Raw genomic sequence first — 20,694 nt, 5'->3', positions numbered from 1 at the left:
CCCTTAGGCTGCCCTGGATTTCTGTGGTCAGCCAGGGAAGCCTCCTGGCCCCTTTCCTTCTTTTACCTCGCACGGGGATTGCTTTGTGCCCGAAGGATCGTTTCCTTAAGGCACAGCCACCCTTCTTGGGGTCCCATCATTTCAAAACTCCTACTCTGCAGTGCGTCTTTGACTAATCGCTTGAGTTCACTTAAATCAGCTTTCCTAATGTCTAGTACTTTCACCCGACTAGTTACCTTACCCACTCAATGTCTTATGGTGAATTCTATTATTAGGTGATCACTGTCGCCCAGATGGCTACCGATCTGTAGGTCCCCTACCATGTCATCCCCCGTTGCCAATACCAGATCCAGTATGGCATTCCCCCTAGTGGGACCGTGTACCTCCTGTGTCAGGTGGAGGTCTTGTACACAGGTTAGAAACCTGCGTGAGCGGTGGGACTTTGCCGTCTGTGTCTCCCAGCAGATGTCTGGGTAGTTTAGGTCCCCCATGACTATCGCCTCTTTAGCTTTTATGGTCTCTGAGAGCTGCCTCAGGAGCCCCGCATCTATTTCTTCCCCTTGATGTGGGGGTCTGTAGCAGACCCCTACCACCAAATCCCTTTCTCCTTTCCCCCCATGTAGCCTAACCCACAATCCTTCTACCTCCTCATCCTTGGATTCCGTCTTGATGAGGGTTGACGTATATTGCTCATTGACATAGAGCGCAACCCCTCCCCCTTTTTTCCCCACCCTGTCCTTTCTGTACAATCTATAACCCTCAATATGTACTGCCCAGTCGTGGGACAAATCCCACCGGGTTTCCGTTAGCCCTACTAAGTCGTAGGTGTTTTGTGCAAGCAGGAGCGCTAGTTCATCCTGCTTGTTTCCCATGCTCCTAGCATTAGTATATAGGCACTTGAGCCCTGCGACAGGTGCCTTTGCTCCCCGTCCACTCCGAGTCCCAAGGGGCCCCTTATTTCTTACCTTCTCGTTTCTTACCTGTGCCGTAGTGCTGGCTATCCCACGTCTTGCAGGTTCCCAATGTTCTCTTTCTTCAGGCTGGGAAGTCCTTGTGGGTGCCACATGAGGGGGTAAACCTGGGCTGCCACACAACCTCCACCACCTGGAGGGCTACCTGTGGCTATGCTACATGACCCTGCCCTCTGCAGCCAAGGAGGACATCATCGCTGCAATCAATGCATTTCTCAGTATGTAACGGGCCCATGCCCACCTAGCTGTGGGGGCACAGGCTGCTCAATAAAGTTTTGCACTGTCTCCCACCTTTCTGCATGCTAGGGGGGTGGGGGGGACCCAGGGCCAGGGGAGTACAGCTGGACCAGGCAGGGAGGGGGGGCAGGGGTCGGGAGGGTCCTCCCCCCAGTGAGGGGCTTACCATGTGGCTGGCATAGCCGGTGGCTCCATTCGGTCCTGGCTCGCAACAATGGTATATGGCTCTAGGCGGTGTCCTCATAAGGCGGGCCATGGCGTGCAGGTGACCAGCTGGGGGCCTCCCCTGGGGAGGAGGTGGCACTGCTGGCAGCCAGCAGTGTCATGGCTAGCTAGCTGCACTTTGTGGCTGGGTCTGGGCCTGTCAAGGTAGGCTGGGGCAGTGGCAGGGGCAGGGGCTGCGGCCTGGATCCCAGGGTGCAACGATCTCCATCAGTTGCTGCATAAAGGGCACAGACTTGCAGGCACTCCTGACCTGATGAGTGTGGTTGGTCACAGTGACCCACTGTACCCGCAAAGGCTTTGACCTTTGTGCAGTACTGCCGTGCTGACCAGTCATGCCTGGAGGGGCCTTGGGCTGCATGCTAGTGTGCCCCAGGGCTCAAAATGCCTGCAGGCTTTTAAGGATCTGAGGGAGGGGCTGCCACAGAGGCAGCCCAGCCCTGGGGCAGGAGAGGCTCCCAGCCCAGAGCCCTGGGGCTAGCCTCAGGCTGGCCCCTTAGAGGCAGGGCTGATTTGGGAGCAAATTTGCTGACAGACCTCATCTACATGTGCATAACTATGCAGGAACTAATTGCAAGTAAATCTGCAGGTAGCAAATTTATTCACAATTAGCTACTTTTACTCCGCAGTAAGCATGTGCACATGTAGACGCACATGCTTATTGTACAGTAAACTAGGCTATTGAGCAGTTAAGCATCATGTGTAGATGTGCCCACTGATCATTAGATCACCTGCTCTTTCAGTTACCTAGAAATCTTTTCTGAATTATAAGGGTCTATTTTTTCAAATCCAATTTCCCAGTTTTTGACAAGTGTCTGTTTCCATCTTCCTCACTACCAACTCCTTCCTTTTTTGGCATCTTGCTACAAGAAATGATTCAAGTTCCATGGCAAATTCCACAACTTTTAAGAGCATTTTTTGCCTCCTTTCGCTGCAAGAGCAATTCCAGCTGAGTATCCATAAGTTGGTCCATTGCCAATTTATCCTAGCAGTCCTAGATGGATATGTTAAGCACAAATCTCAAGACCTGCTATTTCATATGAAGACTCATTTTTCCCTTCCCTTTTAGCTTTGAACATAACACAGCAAGATCAACTTGATCATTGATTCCAAAATTGCATATCAAGGGCTTGGAGCAGATCCTGGTTAATTGAGCCCTGTTCTAGGTTTAAGTTATGTAGCACCATCAGAGCAGGAATCTTCTAAAAAATTCATTTCACTCTTGATACTGAACTGAGCCAAATACTAGAGTGTTCTTCCCCACAAAGAAAGTTCCCCATCTGTACAAATAGGGTGGAAAATCATACCTAAGTCCACATCTTGGGCCAATTCCACACAAAGACTTCCTTGAGATTTGTAATCATATGGTTTCCTTCTACAGATAATTTCTCAGTTGGTTAGGTCCTTGCTGCAGCTTCTCTCTCTTAGTAAGGCCCAAATTACCCAGAACACGTTTGCCTTCCTGTTTCATAAAGGCTCTTCTGACCCAGGTGTAGTAAGGGTGGTCATTTAATTAATCCATGCTGCCATTCCTGACTGGGCATGTTAGCAATAAATTTTCCTAATCTGTCCAGACACCTTGCAATTGCTTTCCTAACAGATATTTTATCTCTGCATGCAAGTCATCTATCAGCTGTTCTGGGAAACCTACAGATATTACTTTATTTTCTCTTGTTATGATTCCAGCTCCTGTTCCAGGTTTTTTTTTAAACATCTTTTGGTCACTTTGATTCTTGTTAGCATATCCTTTATTTTCTCCATTAACAAAATGGGAGTTCAAACTTCAGCCATTTGGAAAATGGTTCCCACACCCACCACTAGTGTTCTCCTTTTCTGATCTGAGTACTTGGCCAAAACTTTGGATCCCAGTTTTTTTAATTTGCAGGGGAAACTGATGGAGAAAGCAGGAAAGCATGTATCTTGTTAAAGTAATCCCATTAATTTACAAAGAATAGATAAGATCTTGATTTCAATACTTGTTCTGCTGTATCCAGGTCTTTCTACTTGATTTTAATTTTGAGAACCACTGACTTAAGGCATGAGCTAGGCACTACAACAGCCAGAATTGAGAAGGTGGCAATAATTCTGGTCATTCAAACTAGTAGTAGCAGTATTTTTGGTGCCTAGTATACTTTATCGGCATAACCTGAAGTGCTTGAGGGTTTTCAAGCATCTAAGCAGTTGAACAAGAATTCTATGTACCCTGCTCTGAGGATTTGGATGCTTATATTCTGTATATATCCAGCATCTAGTTTAGGCACCTAAGTACTTATGTGGCTGTGGGCCTAAATGAGTTGCCCCAGGAAAGTGTGGCACAGTAGGGGATTGCAGTCTCCCAATTTATAAGCTAGCGCCGTAAATACTGGATATCATCTTTAAAGACAGTCCTAGAAGCATTTTGTTTGAGCTCTGGTGACACCAAGAGGGGAAAACAGAGTAATTTGTGGCATGCCTTTGATGAATGCAGCAAAGCTACATGAGATCAAAAGTAAACAAAACATTTTTTAAAAAGACTCAGGCTTCAAATTATCGTGAGATTTTTAAAAGATAATGGTTTTTCCATCTTTTTATATCATTACTTACCTTATATATAAAGGGTTTATGTTTCTGGCTTTTTGTCATAATCACAAGAGCAAGAAACTTTCTTAATGAGATCTTGGACTTTTATGTGAGCCTATGACGCCAGGAGGTAGATTTTGAATAAAAACACTGAATAAAAAGAGATTTTCAATAAAATCTACAGTTAGCAACAGTAGGTAGACCACAACTACCTCCAGTTCCTTTCACTCTCCTTTTTTTTGGACAATTGTTCTTGGGCACAGTTTAATGACTGAGCACTTCTAATTCAGGCCATGTAAAGATGGGAAAAGTTTCTTCCACCCACTGATGCAGACACATAAGGGAAGGTGGGGACAACAGTCTAACTCTGTGTGCTTGAATGATGTATAACATAATGAGCACAAATGCACTGGCATGATATGAGTGATTATCACCGTCTAAAAACATCCAAAACATAAAAGCACTCATTTAAATATAATTTGTGCTGGCAGATATCTTTTTGGTTTTTTGCATGTATAAAAGGAAAAAGTTGAAAAGCATATTTTTACCTTTTTAAAAAGTTCAGTATTATTTATGCTGTGAAAATAAGTTAGTTCAGGCAGTTTTGTGATGTGGATACTCATAATGCCGAAATCCAAATTTATAGTATACTTATTTTTTAACAACTTGCATGTAGTATCTGATTAAGAAAATACTACTGCTGGTGAAATACACGTTTCTATAGTACTGACTTTTGTCCTTACTAAGAAAATAAGATATACTACTATTTATCCCTAAGATATAGTTCTTGATCATTCTTAATTGCTTTAGAAAGGAATTTTGTACAACCACACTTGATGAATTTTTAACCATTATAAAATTCATATAATCAAAACTATATCAGTTTGCCATCAAAGAGAAAAGTGCTTTATTAGAAATGCTATTTGATAAACGTGTTTTGTTGCTTTACAAAGTGTATTATTTTATATCACTTAATGCATCTTTCCCACAAATCTATAATGAAAGAAGATGGTAATTTTCATAGTACATATTTAATTTGAAAAATTAGAACTCTAGAAGCAAATAACTATTGTAGTTTCAGTTTTATGTGAAATAAAAGTTTATCAATATCATTATTGTAAGGTTAGTAACAGAGCCTTTGCAAATTACATGCTTTTTAACTCTAAGCAACATATGTACTTGCTTGAAGCTCAAAGGGTTGGTCAGTCAATAGATTAATAAATTCTGTCACTTCATCCTTGTGATAATTTAAGCAGCTGGAAAATTCACTACAGGATAATGCCAGAGTAAGAATATGATCCTGATCAAACATTTGTCAGTCTTTGTAAAAGATGACAGGTATTTGAATAGCTAAGTGAATGCAGTGCAGCACTCAATAAGAAGCATGACAGAAGTTGAAGCAATGTTGTACTTCTGACAAATGTTAGACCACTTAAAAATGACAGACCTAAATTATGTTATGTTTAATATTACGTGGACCTAATATTTTGTGTGATATGTAACAAAAAGTTCTGTTGCAAAGAATGATAGAAACTAATTCTTAATAATATAACTCAATGTTACTGCAATCATTATTCTAAATTAGTAATTATACCACTAGCTGTTCAATAACCTAATCACTTTATATGAAAGCTCCTAAAATGATAGGTAAGAATGTTTAATATTTTCAAATATAATATTAGCAGAATAAAATAGGAAAACCAATGTTGGACCATTCTTTCATTTGCTTTTCTGTATCTCTTATAATTACACACCTCAACCTATTAATATAAAGAAACCATGACATTAATATAAAGGAAAATGCCATTTTAGCTGCCATTTCAAATTTTGCCTGCAATAACATACACAAAATATCTTTTTCACTGTTGAAAAATCTGTAATATTTTAAAGGTAACTTTTTAGAATCTTAATTCTAAAATATTGGAATCTTAAATTAATTTTCATAAAAATAGTAACAACTCCAAAATCATTCACTTTTTAGAAGCTGATTTTCATAGTTATGATAATAACTTATTTTATCAAAATGTTACCTGATTTCATAATTCAACTGTTCAGACTGATTGAACAATTCTCATAGTAAAAAGTAAGAAAGCCTTCTTTTTGTTATTCAGTATCTGTCTTGCTAACTGAATGATTATTGATGCCCACTATTAGTTGGCATCTTTTTATCAGCATTCAAGTTGTGAAAAATATAGCAGGGCTCAAGAACATATTGGTACTTCTTACTGATATTCTTACACATGTACACAGCACAAATACTTACTTGAACTCTTCAATAAAATTTTCACTAAGAGACAATCACGATGTATCAGGGTTTCCAAAAGCAAGTTCCAATTACAACATGGTTGGGATAAGAGCAGTTTCAGTTGACCCTGGGCTGCCATTTCTCCGGCTGATGGAGTCCTTTCAAAATGTAAGATAAAGAGAGAATAATGTAGTTAATTTATCTATGAAATTAATAGCCTTAAAGTGCAGATGTAATGCTAACTCCTTTAAATGTCAATTCCTCCCAGATTACTTTGAAAATGCTTTCATGCTTGCTTACTTTAAGGCTGCTCAGGGAAGGAATTACATTTAATCTCAACTAGCTAAAAGCAAATTAACATTTGGTAGTCTGCCAAATTTATAACTGATACAAAGTAACCTCACTTATCTCTTCTGTGGAACCATGTATATTCTTGTTCCGTGAGAGAAAAATGATTTTTCTTGCTTGAATAAATCTGAGGTTATAATATTTTAGTTCAGTAATACATTAATTGTTTAGCACAAGGCTATGAAATATCTGAAATAAAGAATAAGCTGATAAAAATAATAAAAGTGCTCAAAGTAGTGCATATATGATACCAGCTCATAGGTTAAGCAGCATGTTGAATGTCCTGCAAAATCTACATTTAAAATCAGATGGCCTGAAAATTGCTTTGTCAATAAAGGGCCATGAGTAGATATGATGAAAATTTGGGTTAATTTGGTCATACATTTACTGAGAAAGAGCCTCTACTCCCAAAATAACCTATTTAATGTTGACGTCTCTCTCTTTTTTTTTTTTTTAAGTGGGGGGTTGGTAATTGTGTGTGTGTGTGTGTGTGTGTGTGTGTGTGTGTGTGTTAGCAAAAATCAGGCTGCCAAAGGGCTTACATCAAAGGACTTCCCCATAGCTCAGTTACTGACTACTACAACAAACTTAAATATGAAATATTTAGAAACACAATTAATTTTTATTTTGATTCTATAATGTGGGGCACCGGGCTACTGCAAGCAACCTCTTCAATTAGAGGTAGCACTTCCCTCCCTCTCTCTGCCCCCTTCAATAGAAGTGCTACAGAAACATCCACCCACTCTATTACTTCTCCAAGCTTTCTGCCTTCACATTTGTTCTCCTTACTTCTTAGACAATCCCAAAAAAGGGGCCAGGAAATGGGGACAGCAACAGTCTGAACAAGATAAAGAAATACAGCAATTTCCTCCTCAGCAGCTCTGCAGCTGACAATCCTGTCAGTGGTTGCAGGGTGAGGACTGCCAATCTGATCTCCCTAGTGAACCTGGTAACTGTACAGTCCTTTAGGGCTGTGTGAAGCTTCAGTCACTGATTCGATTTGGAGGAGATTTGGACCGGATGTGCTTCTGGTCCACTTTCAGGTTCACCACCGAGCATGCAGGGGGCCTCCCTGCACTCCTGAGGGATGCTCAATCCACCCCACCATCTCAGTGTTCACAAGCCGCACCCAGTACCTAGAGATATGTAAAAAAAACCCATATAAAGCTGCATCTATGGCCGAATCGATGATTTTCCGAATCAGAATCGAATCTTCAGATTCAGATGAATCGAATTGTAAGATTGATCCAAATCAATTAATCAAATCACTGTCTCTTGAATCAGGCCGAATCCGAATCGAATACTGCCTGCTTTGCACACCCTAACTGCCTTTACCAGTCAGCTACCCTTATTTTATTCAGCCCTTCAAACATCAGGCACAAGAGTGAAGTGTTAGCCAATAAACTTTGAGGAATGTGACCCCCAGCTGTGTTCACATGCTGCATCACATATAGGGTTGAAAGGGTTGGAAATTTTCCCTTATTGTCTTCTCTTTCATTGTTGAATGACATTTCCAAAGCCATTGTCCAGTTACCCAAAAAACTTACCAGTGTTTGAATCTGGGGTGACTTTTACCTATTACTCATTTTGGTTGTCAGTTTATGGATCAATAGTTATCAATGAAGAAAATATATGTAATGTATGTGCAAAATTAGTGTACATACATTTTTTGTGCACTGGTGCATAAACTATACATGCATAAACTCTACCCACCAGAGCTCATACTCCCATCTTTTTCTATTAAATCAAACCTTCTTCAATAGAAGCAACACTTTTCTGTTAGACTGGAGAAGGATTTATGTATAACTGTACAGAAAGTTTATGTGCCATTTATGCACAGCTGGTGGCACATAACTGAACATGTTTCATGTGGCAGCTGCTGATTGAAAAACTCTTTCTTGTCAGGTGCTGCTGTAGTTCTACTTCCACAGGTCTGTCACAACCCATCTCCATTTAAGCATTAAAAATTCCTTGTAAATTATTACATGAAAAACATTGTTGTTCAGTTAAGGCTACTATAAAAAAGCAGCAACATGCTTGCAGTAACTCAGCCCAGAAGCTGATGAGGGGAGGGAAGGGGCACTAGAGCATGCCTCCCTGCTTGGCTGGAACAGAAAGCATGGGCCTAAGTTAGTGTGCCCAATCTGTGAGGCATTTGCACAGGAGATGCAAAGCATCCTGGGATGCTGGGGAACTGTGAGTTAATTTGAATCTCAAGGGATCTGTGACAGAAGTTCAATAAGCCAATTTAACCTAAATCAGTTAAGTCTGATACTACTTCCATCCAGGTTTATCTTAAATCAGTTTTGGCCACTTTGAAGGTGGTTTATGTGCACTGAACTTCTGTTGTGTTACAGATTTGAACTGGTTTCTGATCACTTATACTGGTTTATGTGTAATATCTGTCCCTAGCCAAGGGGTGTTAAACATATAGTTTACAGGCTTGAATCCAGCCCACAAAGGTGGGTCACCCAGCTCGAGGACTTCTCACTGGCTGGACCACTGAATCCATGGTCAAATTCAGTCTACAGGACTTGTTGCAAGAGTTGCGGGAGACCCTGCATTGGGAGTGTTAATCCCTGCAGCTGGCTCCAGAACCCACAAAGTTAATGTCGTTTACCTCCCCTAAACTATTACCACTACAGAAATGTAGGGTTTTTAGTTGCTCCTCGCAACTAATATGGGCAGCAGGGGGAAAGGGAAGGGCAAGCAACAGCAGTGTTAACTCCTTAGGATCTTGAAGTAATGTAACACATTACTATGCCAAACATACATTACTAACAGGATACTTTGGTAAAGAAGTAAAGAAGGTCATGTGACAGAAGGGAATTATACTTGCAATACATGGTCTTTAGTGTAGTACTAGTTGAGCAGTAGTTGACAATAGATGGGCATACGAGTGAAGTATGTGCCATAACTGTTCATTTTGATGCTTTTATGGGTTAGCATCAGGTATGTGATGCATGTAGCAACCTTAATTACTTGGCAATGACATTTTTAATGTATTAACATTACACATCACTGCTAATTTAAGATATATTTTAATGTGTATTATTATATACGAATAAAAATCTTGATAGAACTTGAAGTAAAGACTTTTTTGCACTTTTTACAGCAATTAAACTTTCAGGGATAATCCCTTCCATTACGAATCACTTTTAAAAAAATAAATTACACTTTCTGAAGATAACTGGTTTCAACAAATGAACAAAAACAAATTTGTAATTACACTACTAGACAAGTAAAAATTAAACAGTTACTACTATTAAAAGTAACAGCTTTAATATTCTGACTTAAGTGTGAACTCTATATTTTCATTAATTCAGTGACATTACAAGGATGTTTGTGTCTGTCTTCATGTGTATTTCATATATTTCTACAGCATCCTTCCTACCAATGCCTTCCATTGCCTTCAAAATATGAGAAAAGGAAGGGGGTTGGTCAGTTAGGTGTGTGAAGAATAATATTTTTAAATTACTTAAAAATATATATAATTGCCCTTTTTAGAATATTTGGGTAGAAATAAAACTTGTCTGTCATTGACCAGATGGGAAGTTATCATATTGCAATATACACCTGTTCTTGGCTCTTTACGTCTCCTGCAAATTGAAATGTACAGTGGTGTGACTCACTCAGAGGAAAAATAAAATATTGCAGACATTCCCTACAGCCACTAAACTAGCACCAATAAATGCACTGAGAAGTTTTGTATTGGACATATGGAGAGGCATATGTTCTATCATCCTCCTAGCTCATGTAGCAGTGAACATAAGACTAGCCTCATAAAAGAGACAAAAGGTGAAGTATATATAAATATCACACATATAAATGTTCAGTTTTCTAATAGTAGGAAAAGAGAGAAATGTTGATTTGCACAAGGTAAGATTATATGAAAGCAACCTATAAGCCACAAAAGCAAATCACTAAAAGAACATTAATATTCATTAACTAGTCATTAAAGTTGAATAAACAAATGTGCTATTTCATTTGAAATTCAAGATGAAAAATAAATGTGAAAAATTCAATATTTTTATTAGACAAATGGAAAATTAATCCCGATATACTTTAAGCAAAAATTATAAAAATGTTAAAGAAACAAAATATAAACTAATATATGCAGAAATTTAGAATTCTTAAAATATTAAAGATTTCAAGGACTGATCTGAACAAATAAATTTGTTATCAACTTTGTTGTAATAGGATTCAATTTACCATGAGGCATAAAGCTGAAAACATAAAATAAGAAGGATTCAGAATATTTTAAAAGAAAAGTTTTCTGTAATTTGTATATTTTTTTCACTCTTTATTGTTTATATAGCAATAAGGGACGAGAAGAAAGAAACTTCCATTAACATTAATGCACAGTAAAAAACATTCAGAGCAAAATCAATAATTCACAAATTCTGGCCCTTTTTCAAGGAAATTAAATTATGAATCTTTTACTGAATTTTCTGAACAGGTAAATGTTTTGTTGTCAAAACCAGGAATTAAATATTTTTCTATTTTTCTGTCAATTCCTGCATGAGTTTTTGGCCATATGACACACTGTCCACACAAGGACTTGCACTCTTCTTTCCCTTTCAATTCACTGTGCTGAGAAAGTTATTTCTTAAGTGGGAAAGGCAGTGCCTGGAATTCCTCATTTATATTCCTCTGATTTTTCTCCCACAAGGTGGAAATATTTAGGCCTTGAGTATTTTAAAGCAGCTTTCTGCTACTCCTCAAGCATGTCTACATAAGACATTTACTGCACATTTGACTAATGAGCAACTATATTTGTGCCCCTATTAGGCTGGAGTAAACTAATTTACTCTGCAGCAGGATAGAACTTATAAATAGCACATGTAGATACTGCCTGGTTATTAGCCTCATGCTGAAGCTCCCTCATGCCTCAGCCAGCCCATCTGTAGCACACTGCACCAAGGGAAGCAGCCCCGGACTCGCAGGCTGACCCCTGGGACCCCCTGCCAGTTGGGGTTGTGTTGCACAGGCTTCATGTGCTGCGCCTGAATAAACTGAACTGCTGATTTGCTCCTAGGTGCATGTTCAAATGGTAAGCCTGGGAGCAATTAACTTCAGAGGAATAACTTCTGCAGTTTATTCAGGTGCCATAATTACACGTGTAGATGCACCCCTCCAGGACAAAATTGCTTGAAAGGCCAGTGGTGAAATTATGATTATAAAGTAGTAAATGACAGTTTTGCTACCCATTTAAATGGGGCTAAGATTTCACTTTATGTAACTGGTCACAGAACATACTCCCCTTTGGCCATGTACAGGTGTTCAATTTCTACTGAGAGCATCACAAAACAAAACAAAAAAATTGTTTACAGACATTCATACTTTTTCTCCTGGAGCAAAAATAGCCTCTCCAAGAGAAAAACAACCCAGAAACAACCAGGGTTAAAAGACTCCTAGGAGAGTTTCTCCCAGAAGACTGGATTTCTGCACACCTTCCCCTGGGTTAACATCTCCTGGGGCCAGGCTTTCCTGGTTTGACAGCCCCCTGCCTGCTTTCCTTTGCCTCCAGCTGCTGCTTAGTTGATGATGTTTGAAAAGCCAAAAGGGCCTGGGAGGAAAGCCAGAGGACCTCTAGCTCCGAGTTCTTCCAGCATCCTCTTTTCCCCACCCCCACCTCATTACTCAGTTGGGTGGCAGGGGTAGCAATTTAACAGTTGGAGAGGTGGGGAGCCTGGTGTGTGGCGGCTTTCCCCAAGCCTGGCTCCCAGCCCTGGTGACTTATCTTTGGCATTTTGCTGACCTGGAGCAGAGGGGGATGCAGAAGTCTGCTGTGCCACAGTGGCAAGATTTGGGAGCCTTGCTGCCATGATCAAAATGCCCCCACCTCACTCTGCATTGCTCTGAGTCAACCCGTACCAGTGCAGGGTGATGTAGGTTGCTGCACCCCTGTGGCAAAGCTACTGGAGTCTTGCTACAGTGGCTAAATGCTCCCCTGCTCTTTGTACTGCTCTTCCCACCATGGAAGAATGGCCCACTTCTGCTAGTCAGCTGATTGGTGGCACGGGTTGTGGGGGGGGGGGGGGGGGGGGGGAGATGGCATCCTCCTAGAGCTTTCTGTGGTAGCTGCTGCTTTCCAGTAGCTGCCAACTTCCATTTGACAGCCTGCTCCTTCCTAGGCACGGGAGAGGGCAAGCAGTCAATTAAATGGTTCTCCTAAAGGCCAGGGTGGCCCTAGGAGCAGTCCTATACTACCCCTAGCTAGAGAGCTCATCAGTGAAGCTCTCTACACCTGGGGCTGGAGGAAAATCTTTACTGTCCAGGTCCTGGTCTACTTTTCTACTGGAAGAAATTTCTTCCAGTAGGAATGAATGTCTTCATGAAGGCTTTGCATAAAAGGACCCTGTGGTGGCTGGTTTTACCACCCCTTTCTCTGAAAGCAATACAGGGGTGAGGCAAGGATAATCCTCCCCTGGGACGATTCACAGTATTTGCTACATTTTGAGGATTTACCTACAAATAAAGGAACCAAAATGGCTTAAAGCTTAAGATCCTTGCTTATTCATTACACTCTTGAATGCCAGCATAAATGTGACCTCAGGAACAGAGCATATTTCTTTTTTTCTTTTTCTTTTGAAAGAGAAAATAATTTTTTCTTATAGTAAATCTGAATATTTACCAAAACATCTAAAATATGAAAAACAGAGGGGAAGATCTCTTGGAAAATGCCAGAAGTCAAAATAATTTATTGAGGAGAGGGAGGAGGCAAAGGGGTTAGGAGAAGATCTTACCATGGGTGTGGGAGTACTTTGGGTCCAAAATTAGAAAGCAAACGACAGCACAGCTGGTAGCATATGTCTCATATATAACTTGTCATTATAGGCAATGACACAGAAAGTAAAATTAAGCACTTGCTTCTAATCATGCAGTAAGCACCCTAAAAATCAAACACAACTAGGCAGTGGAAAAATTTGGCGTATTTTCAATGAGTTATTTAAATATCAACCTCTTTTTTGACCAACTTTAGTAAAGACGGGGATTTAAGTTCATTATTTTGTCCTAAATTATACATCATGAAAGCTGTACCTGTGCTAAAGCCTACATTTTTTTCAAGAACAGTATAACTTTAGGTTTCATTAAAATATCTTGAAAATAATTCAAATATCAAACATAATACATATGCTGCCTTCAACCTGAGTCTTATTACAGATTACTGAAGCTTTAATAACAGAACTTCTTTTCAGTTGGTGAAACATGCAAATTCAGAACAAGTGTAATATATTATTTCAACTGCCTATTTTATCTCGGTATACTATATGTGTAATATTGTATCAATATTAGACCAGTATTTACCATGCAATGCTTGTTACACGACAACAAAACTGAGATACTCACTTAAGTGAAGGACAAAAAGATGCTAAGCAAGACAGCCAGTATAAAGGATGATTAATATTTGCTTTAGAGAAATCTGGAGGAAATTGCTCAACAAAACCATTCTTAAATGACCTGGAAAAAATAAATAGGCCTGAATTAAATAAAAGACTAAATACATATTTAAGGAGAAATATGAAATGCAAGAACTAAGAGACTGATGTGAAATTGTTTTAATTGCACAGGATCCAATGCAATTAAATAATCTCAATTTTCTTTATACATTGTTTTTCGTACCTTAGTATTTATATTTGGCATTGCATATGAAGAGCTAAGAACACATGTATTTCATTTAATATTTCTTCTTATACACTATGTTTCTAAAATAAGACTGGAAGTAGATAAAGTAAGCAAACTGAGTTACTTTTTAGTCATTCATTTCCCTTATGCTTCTTATTTTAGAAACCAGTACTGCCTATTATTAATATTATGATTATTCTCAGCAGGCTTCAGAGACCATGTTAATTTTCCTGCATGTTATGTTGAAACCTATTGGCTTCAATGAAATTAACACTTTCACATTCTCAGATTACATAACAGTTTCTCCATTTACTCCATGTAAAGTATAAAGGAGCTATTTCAGTAAGAGCACAAAAAGATACACAGCAAAAGGAAAATCGTTGTACATAAACAATAAACATCAGTTACACATACATTTTTAATTTGACCATCAGCATCAAAACAACAACATTCATGGAGTAATGATACTGAGCTTTCTTCGACATGTTCAACCAAATAAGGGCTGAAGAACACCAGGGAGGTGGTGTGAATAAGAAACAAAATAATTCATAACTGCAAAATTTAGGAAATATGAAGACAGCTATTCAAATTTTGGTTTCATTTGTTCTGGAAGTGGAGATACACCTCAAAAGCAGTGTGTAATTGGTGTACAAATACTTGTCCATTGAACGTTAAAACCCTCAAAATTACATAGACATTTAATTACAAAGCATGAAATCAATAAGGACAAGCAACGTTCATTTTTTGAGATAAAGGCCCAGGAACTGCTTGGTACTAAAGCAGTAATGAATCTACAACTACTATGGATAAAAAGCTTGTAGTAACAGCCTACATAGTGGTGCAGAAAACTGCTAAAGCAAAAAAATCACATACCATTGCTCAGATTTTAATAATGCCACGTGCTACTGAAATTGCAAAGGAAAAGTTTGGAGAGGAGAAGGCCAAGGTACTTGCAAAAATACCTATTTCAAATGACAGGGTCAAACAACAGATCACTTCTGTCTAAAGACATAGTTTTGCAGTGCATTGATCAGCTGTGTGAGAATGACTTTGCTATACAATTAGATGAATTCACAGACATTTCAAAAATGTCCCATTTATTTGCCTATGTTTGGTATGTGTGGAATAAGGAAATAAAGGAAGACTTTTTGTTTTCCAAAGAGATCAAGATGACAAGGAAGTCAGACAACATTTTCACACTTTTAGATGATTTTATGATTTCTGCAGAAATCAGCTGGACAAATTCCACTGGGATCTGCACTGATGGAGCTACAGCAATCACTGGAAAGCATTCTGGTGTTGTGCAGAAAATAAAAGCCATTGCACCTAGCGCTATTTGGACACATTGTTTTTCACACTGTGAGGCGCTTGCTGCTAAAGATATTGAACTAGGTGTTCACAGTGTACTGAACACAGCGGTAACACTCCAGTTAACTTAATTAAATCCAAAGAAACAAACTTCAGGTGCTTTGCTGCACTTCGTGAGGAAGTGGGGGCAGAGCACCATTCCCTGCTTATGCATACAAAAGTGAGGTGGCTCTCTCAAGGCAGAGGCTTACTTATAATTCATCTTTTGAGATTAAATATACTTTCTTAGCCAATAGGAAACCTGAACTTGCCAAAATGCTGAAAGATGGTGTGTGGCTGGCAAAACTGGGTTACCTAACAGACATATTCAGTAAAATAATAAACTGAATAAAACTATACAAGGTGGGAGCACTAATTTTATTGCCCGGTGTGAAAGAATTGAGGCATTCAAAAGAAAACTACAACTATGGAAAGTTCATGTCTGTGGGGACATTACTGATATGTTTGAACTCTTACATTCTTTCACTCAGGAAAGAAATATTGACTTTGACATAATTAAACCTCAGCTAGCAGTCTATCTGGCCTGCTTGACAAATTTAATGCTTATTTCCCTGAACTCATGATGGAACAAGCCACTACACACATGTGGATTACAACCCGCTTTAGTGAGAATATTGAAGCTAAACTTCCATCCATTGTCCCACTAAAACTATAGGAACAGCACATTGACATTTCATCAGACAGCTCCCTCAGAACCAGGTTTAACAAAATACTGCTGGAGACACTTTGGTGAGAGTTTTTTGATGAACACAGAACTGCATCTTCTGCAGCACTGAATGTATTGATACCGTTTAATACCACCTACATATGTGAAGCTGGATTTTCTGCTATGACATCAATGAAAACAAAGTACCAAGCCAGGATGAACATTAAGCATGATATACATGTGTGCTTGTCGCAGATACCCCCATGTCTTGAAAAAAATTGTTGCTCAGCACCAGCAACAAGTTTACACTAAGTAAAATAAAAATAATCATGAAATACATATAAAATTAGGAAAATGGAAACTTCAAAAAGAAAAGATCTATATGGGTACAACAACTATGAATAACTGATATAATATAATGATAGTATATCCATCCAGGTGATCTGTCAATATAATTTATTTTATGTCAATTATCATTTTTATACCTATATCATCCTTTTCTTTTTATATTAGACACTATATAGGTTTTTAACTGAATAACTATCACTTTAATACAGCATTTAATCTACTGGATGCGCAGAAAAACAGTTGTGGCATAGGTGGGCCGTGGAGTTTCTATAGCATGCTAGAGGGATCCTCAAGAAGAAAATGGTTGAGAATTCCTGACTTAAAGGATCCCTTTAGCTACTTCATTAGTAGATGTTTAGGATTGTGAATCCAAAAAAGATGACAAAGCCGGTAGGGAAATACATAGCGCCCAAGCGAGGGACTAACAATAGAGGGATGGAGGTGAGGAGGGGAACGCAACTAGGTTACAGGACATACAATAGTAGCCAACTAAGCCCGGGGGCGGGGGGAAGGCAGAAGGGAAGAGAGGGAGTTCACGACGCTGACAGAGAAAGAAGATAGATACACACAAACCCATTACAATGGTCCGCAATGGTGGAAGAAGTGGTTTGAAGAAAAAAGTGTCTCAGTCCATATAGAGTCTCATTGCGGCGGTCCTCTTTGGGTGGAGCGGGGTAGTCCGCTGTTGAAGAATCCTCTCAAAGTGAAGGTGCAACTGGTGCAGAGGCGGGTTCAGGCGGTCCCCTCTGGGTCCAGTCCGGCGGAGATTCGTCTGGTGGGGTTGGAGAACTGGCGTTGGCCTGTGATGTGTTCCACGTAGATGTCATGGGACCAACGGATGGTGTCGGACACCATGAGGCAGCGCATCAGCTTGGCGTAACGGCGGGAGACATGGCAGGCACGCAGGACGCTCTCGTTGCTGGGGTCCCAGGCTCCGAGCATTCCCACGATGAGCACGTCGACCGTCACGTTGTGGCCACGGCCCCTCAGGATGTCGGCCAGCGGGGTGTACTTCTCCTGCTTGTGAGCCCAGGCGTCGGTGAAAGCTTGGCCCCAGTTCTCGAAGGGGATGGTTACGTCCACAATGAAGACCTTCTTGGCCTCTTCATTTGTGATGACGATGTTGGGTCGCATCCCTACACTAGGGAGTTTCCCTTTCCTTAGCTGCATCAAGTATGAGTTTATTGCTCACTGACTTCAGGAGGGGTAGATTTGCCCTAGTATACTAACAGAAATGCCAAGTATCTATTTCCTTCTTTCTTTTCAGTTTCAAATGCTACCAGTATATTTTTGAGAGGAATTTTAATAATGGATAATACATCATTAAAATTTTAGGTAGCCCTATGTTGCAAGGGTGTGTTGCGTTTCCCAAGCCTGGGAATGGATATGGGAGAGAGGGGGAATAAAAATATTATCCATGTAAACTTTCCAAGTTCCTTTAAGAATTAAAATGTAGTTAATGGGCAGAGTAATAATACATAGCTATTTTAATAGAGCTTTATTTAGTTTTTAAAAATCTTTCTATATTATAATAGATCTCCTAAACTAGATTAAAACCCAAGAGGATATAAGGCATCCCTTAAGTAGAACAGTGTTGTTATTTTTATTTATTAATTGAGCTACATTAGTATCCAGAAGTACAGGGCACAAATGCTCGCTATTACCTAATTCCACATACATAGAGACTTGGTTTTCTAATAATGAACAAAGGACCAACCTGGGACCAGAGCTGCTCCCAGGCCACCATTGCTGTCTGCCTGTCTGGAGCCAGAGCTGGAGTCACAATGGAGAGTAAGAAGCAGTGATACAGAGGGAATAGGCAGCAGGGGGAGAGGCACTTCTGGGGCACAAGCACCAGGGAGGACAGGGCATGGAAAGCAGAGAGGGCAGGTGCCAGAGGGTACAGATAGGAAGGAGAAGGCAGTATGGAGGAAGGCCCCAGGGGCACAGGTGACAAGGGGAAACAGGCGCCAGATGGCAAGAAGAGAGGGCATGTGTTGTGGGAGACAGCTGGCAAGGGAGCAAGCTCCAAAGGACAGGGGTCAGGCCACTTGACTCCTCCCCCCCACTGCTTGCCTCCTTGCCACTGCTTTCCCTGCTGCAAAACTGTGTGGAAAGGACAAATTTAAGACAACTCTCCAATAATTAGATTCTATACATGGGAAATTATAACACATTTATAATTTTTCCATGAATGGAGTCTAATTATTGGGGAGGGGGTAATCTTAAATTCAAAGTGGTCTTGAATTCAGTATTGATATTATCAAAATAACAGTTTTGATAAAGCCTAGTCACTTTCACTCTCTCTCTCTCAGAAAACATATACTTCTTCAAGAATACACACTGAAGAGTTACAGAAATTTTTGTAATAGAACAAATTAAGTAAAGATTGTTAGAGCTTTTATACTATCAAACAGGTGACACAGACATTTGGATTCTGAATCATGAGGTTTGGGGAAAAAAACTTCTATATCAAATTTCAAAACTGATGTGGAAACCTGTTATCACTTTAAGGATATATATTGTTTAAACATAATAATATCATTAAATATTATAAAGAATGAAGTGTATACTAATAATGCATTAATCCTCAGTGCCAGCAGTTCTCAGTGTCCACTGCTGGCAATAAGTCTTGCCAGGAAAAAAAAATCTAACTCTGTGCCAGACAGTTGAATTCAACTACTCTTCTGACAGAAGTACAATAATAGTTAGTGGAAAATTTGTTTTGACTGTAAGATATGTTCAGGCAGCTGCCTATAATCTGAAAGTGGTGGATAGCATCTGTGAGAGTATTTAATACCACAGCAAGAACCCAAGTTACAGTAGTTTTATTCTTCTGTAGGGTATGACAAGGTGAGAATTGATCTTGTAAGACTCAGTGCAGGTGTGAAATGATGAGATGCCAACAAGATGCATTCTAATAGTGTTCCCTTGTACATTTTGAAGGATTTGGTGCTCTATAATTATGAATTGTGAATAATACACTGTTGCACAAGTTGTAACTTGCATCTCCTAAAAACAAAGAAATATTTGCAACTATTAAAACAAGAGGCAACTATTTTTACTTAGATAATTTCATGGTCAATTGTACTGCATTGTTTTAACAAAAATTGTAAATAAACTACCACTACTCCTTGAACTGGATAATAAATAGGACAGAATAAATATTGAAACTATATTTTCCAAGCAATCTAAAATTGTAATTTTCGAAAAGACAACATATCCTGATATCTTATACACCAGTGGTTCTCAACCTTTTTCAGATTCTAGGCACCTCTAGGAAAATGCCAGCTCTTTATTTTAACTCTGTTTTTGCCTATAGATTTGCCTACAGTTTGTTGCAAAGAACTCAGAAAGACCACAACTATGGAGTTCTATATTTGAAACCTCTGGGTTTATGATGTGAATTATGTTTGTAAACCAAACAGTGCTAGACACCCTTGTTGAGAATTCCTAATATACACAAACATTAGCAGGAAAGTAAATAGAACTTTACCATTATCTTAGGCAATGGAAGACACTATAGCCTTTTTGTCAGCATGAGACAACTGGAAATCTGCTCTGACCTGAGCTACCCTAAGAACATTACAGAAAGCAGCGTGAAGGCTTAAGTGGAACTGTCATACGTTAGGGACAGAAATTACACATAAACCGCTATGACTGATCAGAAACCAGATCAAATCTGTAACAACTGAAATTCAGTGCACATAAACCGCTTTCAAAAGCAGTGTAAGATAAACCTGGCCAGAGGTAGTATCAGACTTAATTTGAATCTGGAGGGCATCTGGGACAGAAGTTCAATAAACTGATTTAACCTAAATTAGTTAACTCAGTCCCCCAGCATCCCAGGATGCTTTGCACCTCCCCTGCAGTTCCCTTTCTTATTCACTCCAAATCTTATTATATCAGAAACAAATGACACACACATCCTACTGATAATAGCCTCCCTTGCTATACTATTCTGATTTATCCCTCGGGCAGATTCATTCTCAGCACTTGAATGAGGCAGCAATCCTGTGGAAAACCAGAGATGACCATAGTACTTTCATAGTTTCATAGTAACTAGGGTCAGGAGGGACCTGAACAGATCATCTAGCCTGACCCCCTGCCACAAGCAGGAA

The 20,694-nt window shown here is 39.5% G+C and overlaps 1 protein-coding gene across 1 annotated transcript in view; it reads right to left on the bottom strand.

Moving 5' to 3' along the window:
- Window positions 1-20,694, bottom strand: part of KIAA0825 (KIAA0825 ortholog) — a 362,123-nt gene that overhangs the window by 241,183 nt on the left and 100,246 nt on the right. Inside the window, exons 12-13 of the mRNA XM_025199109.1 lie at window positions 13,936-14,046; window positions 6,253-6,392 (exon numbers count right to left, since the gene is read on the bottom strand). Coding sequence (XP_025054894.1) covers window positions 6,253-6,392; window positions 13,936-14,046 — 251 coding nt within the window. The remainder of the gene's footprint in view (window positions 1-6,252; window positions 6,393-13,935; window positions 14,047-20,694) is intronic.

The sequence above is a fragment of the Alligator sinensis genome, unplaced genomic scaffold, assembly GCF_000455745.1.
Source record: "Alligator sinensis unplaced genomic scaffold, ASM45574v1 scaffold223_1, whole genome shotgun sequence".
Classification (NCBI taxonomy): Eukaryota; Metazoa; Chordata; order Crocodylia; family Alligatoridae; genus Alligator; species Alligator sinensis.
The sequence above is the reverse complement of the archived record's forward strand: the minus strand, read 5'-3'. Positions and strand labels throughout refer to the sequence as shown.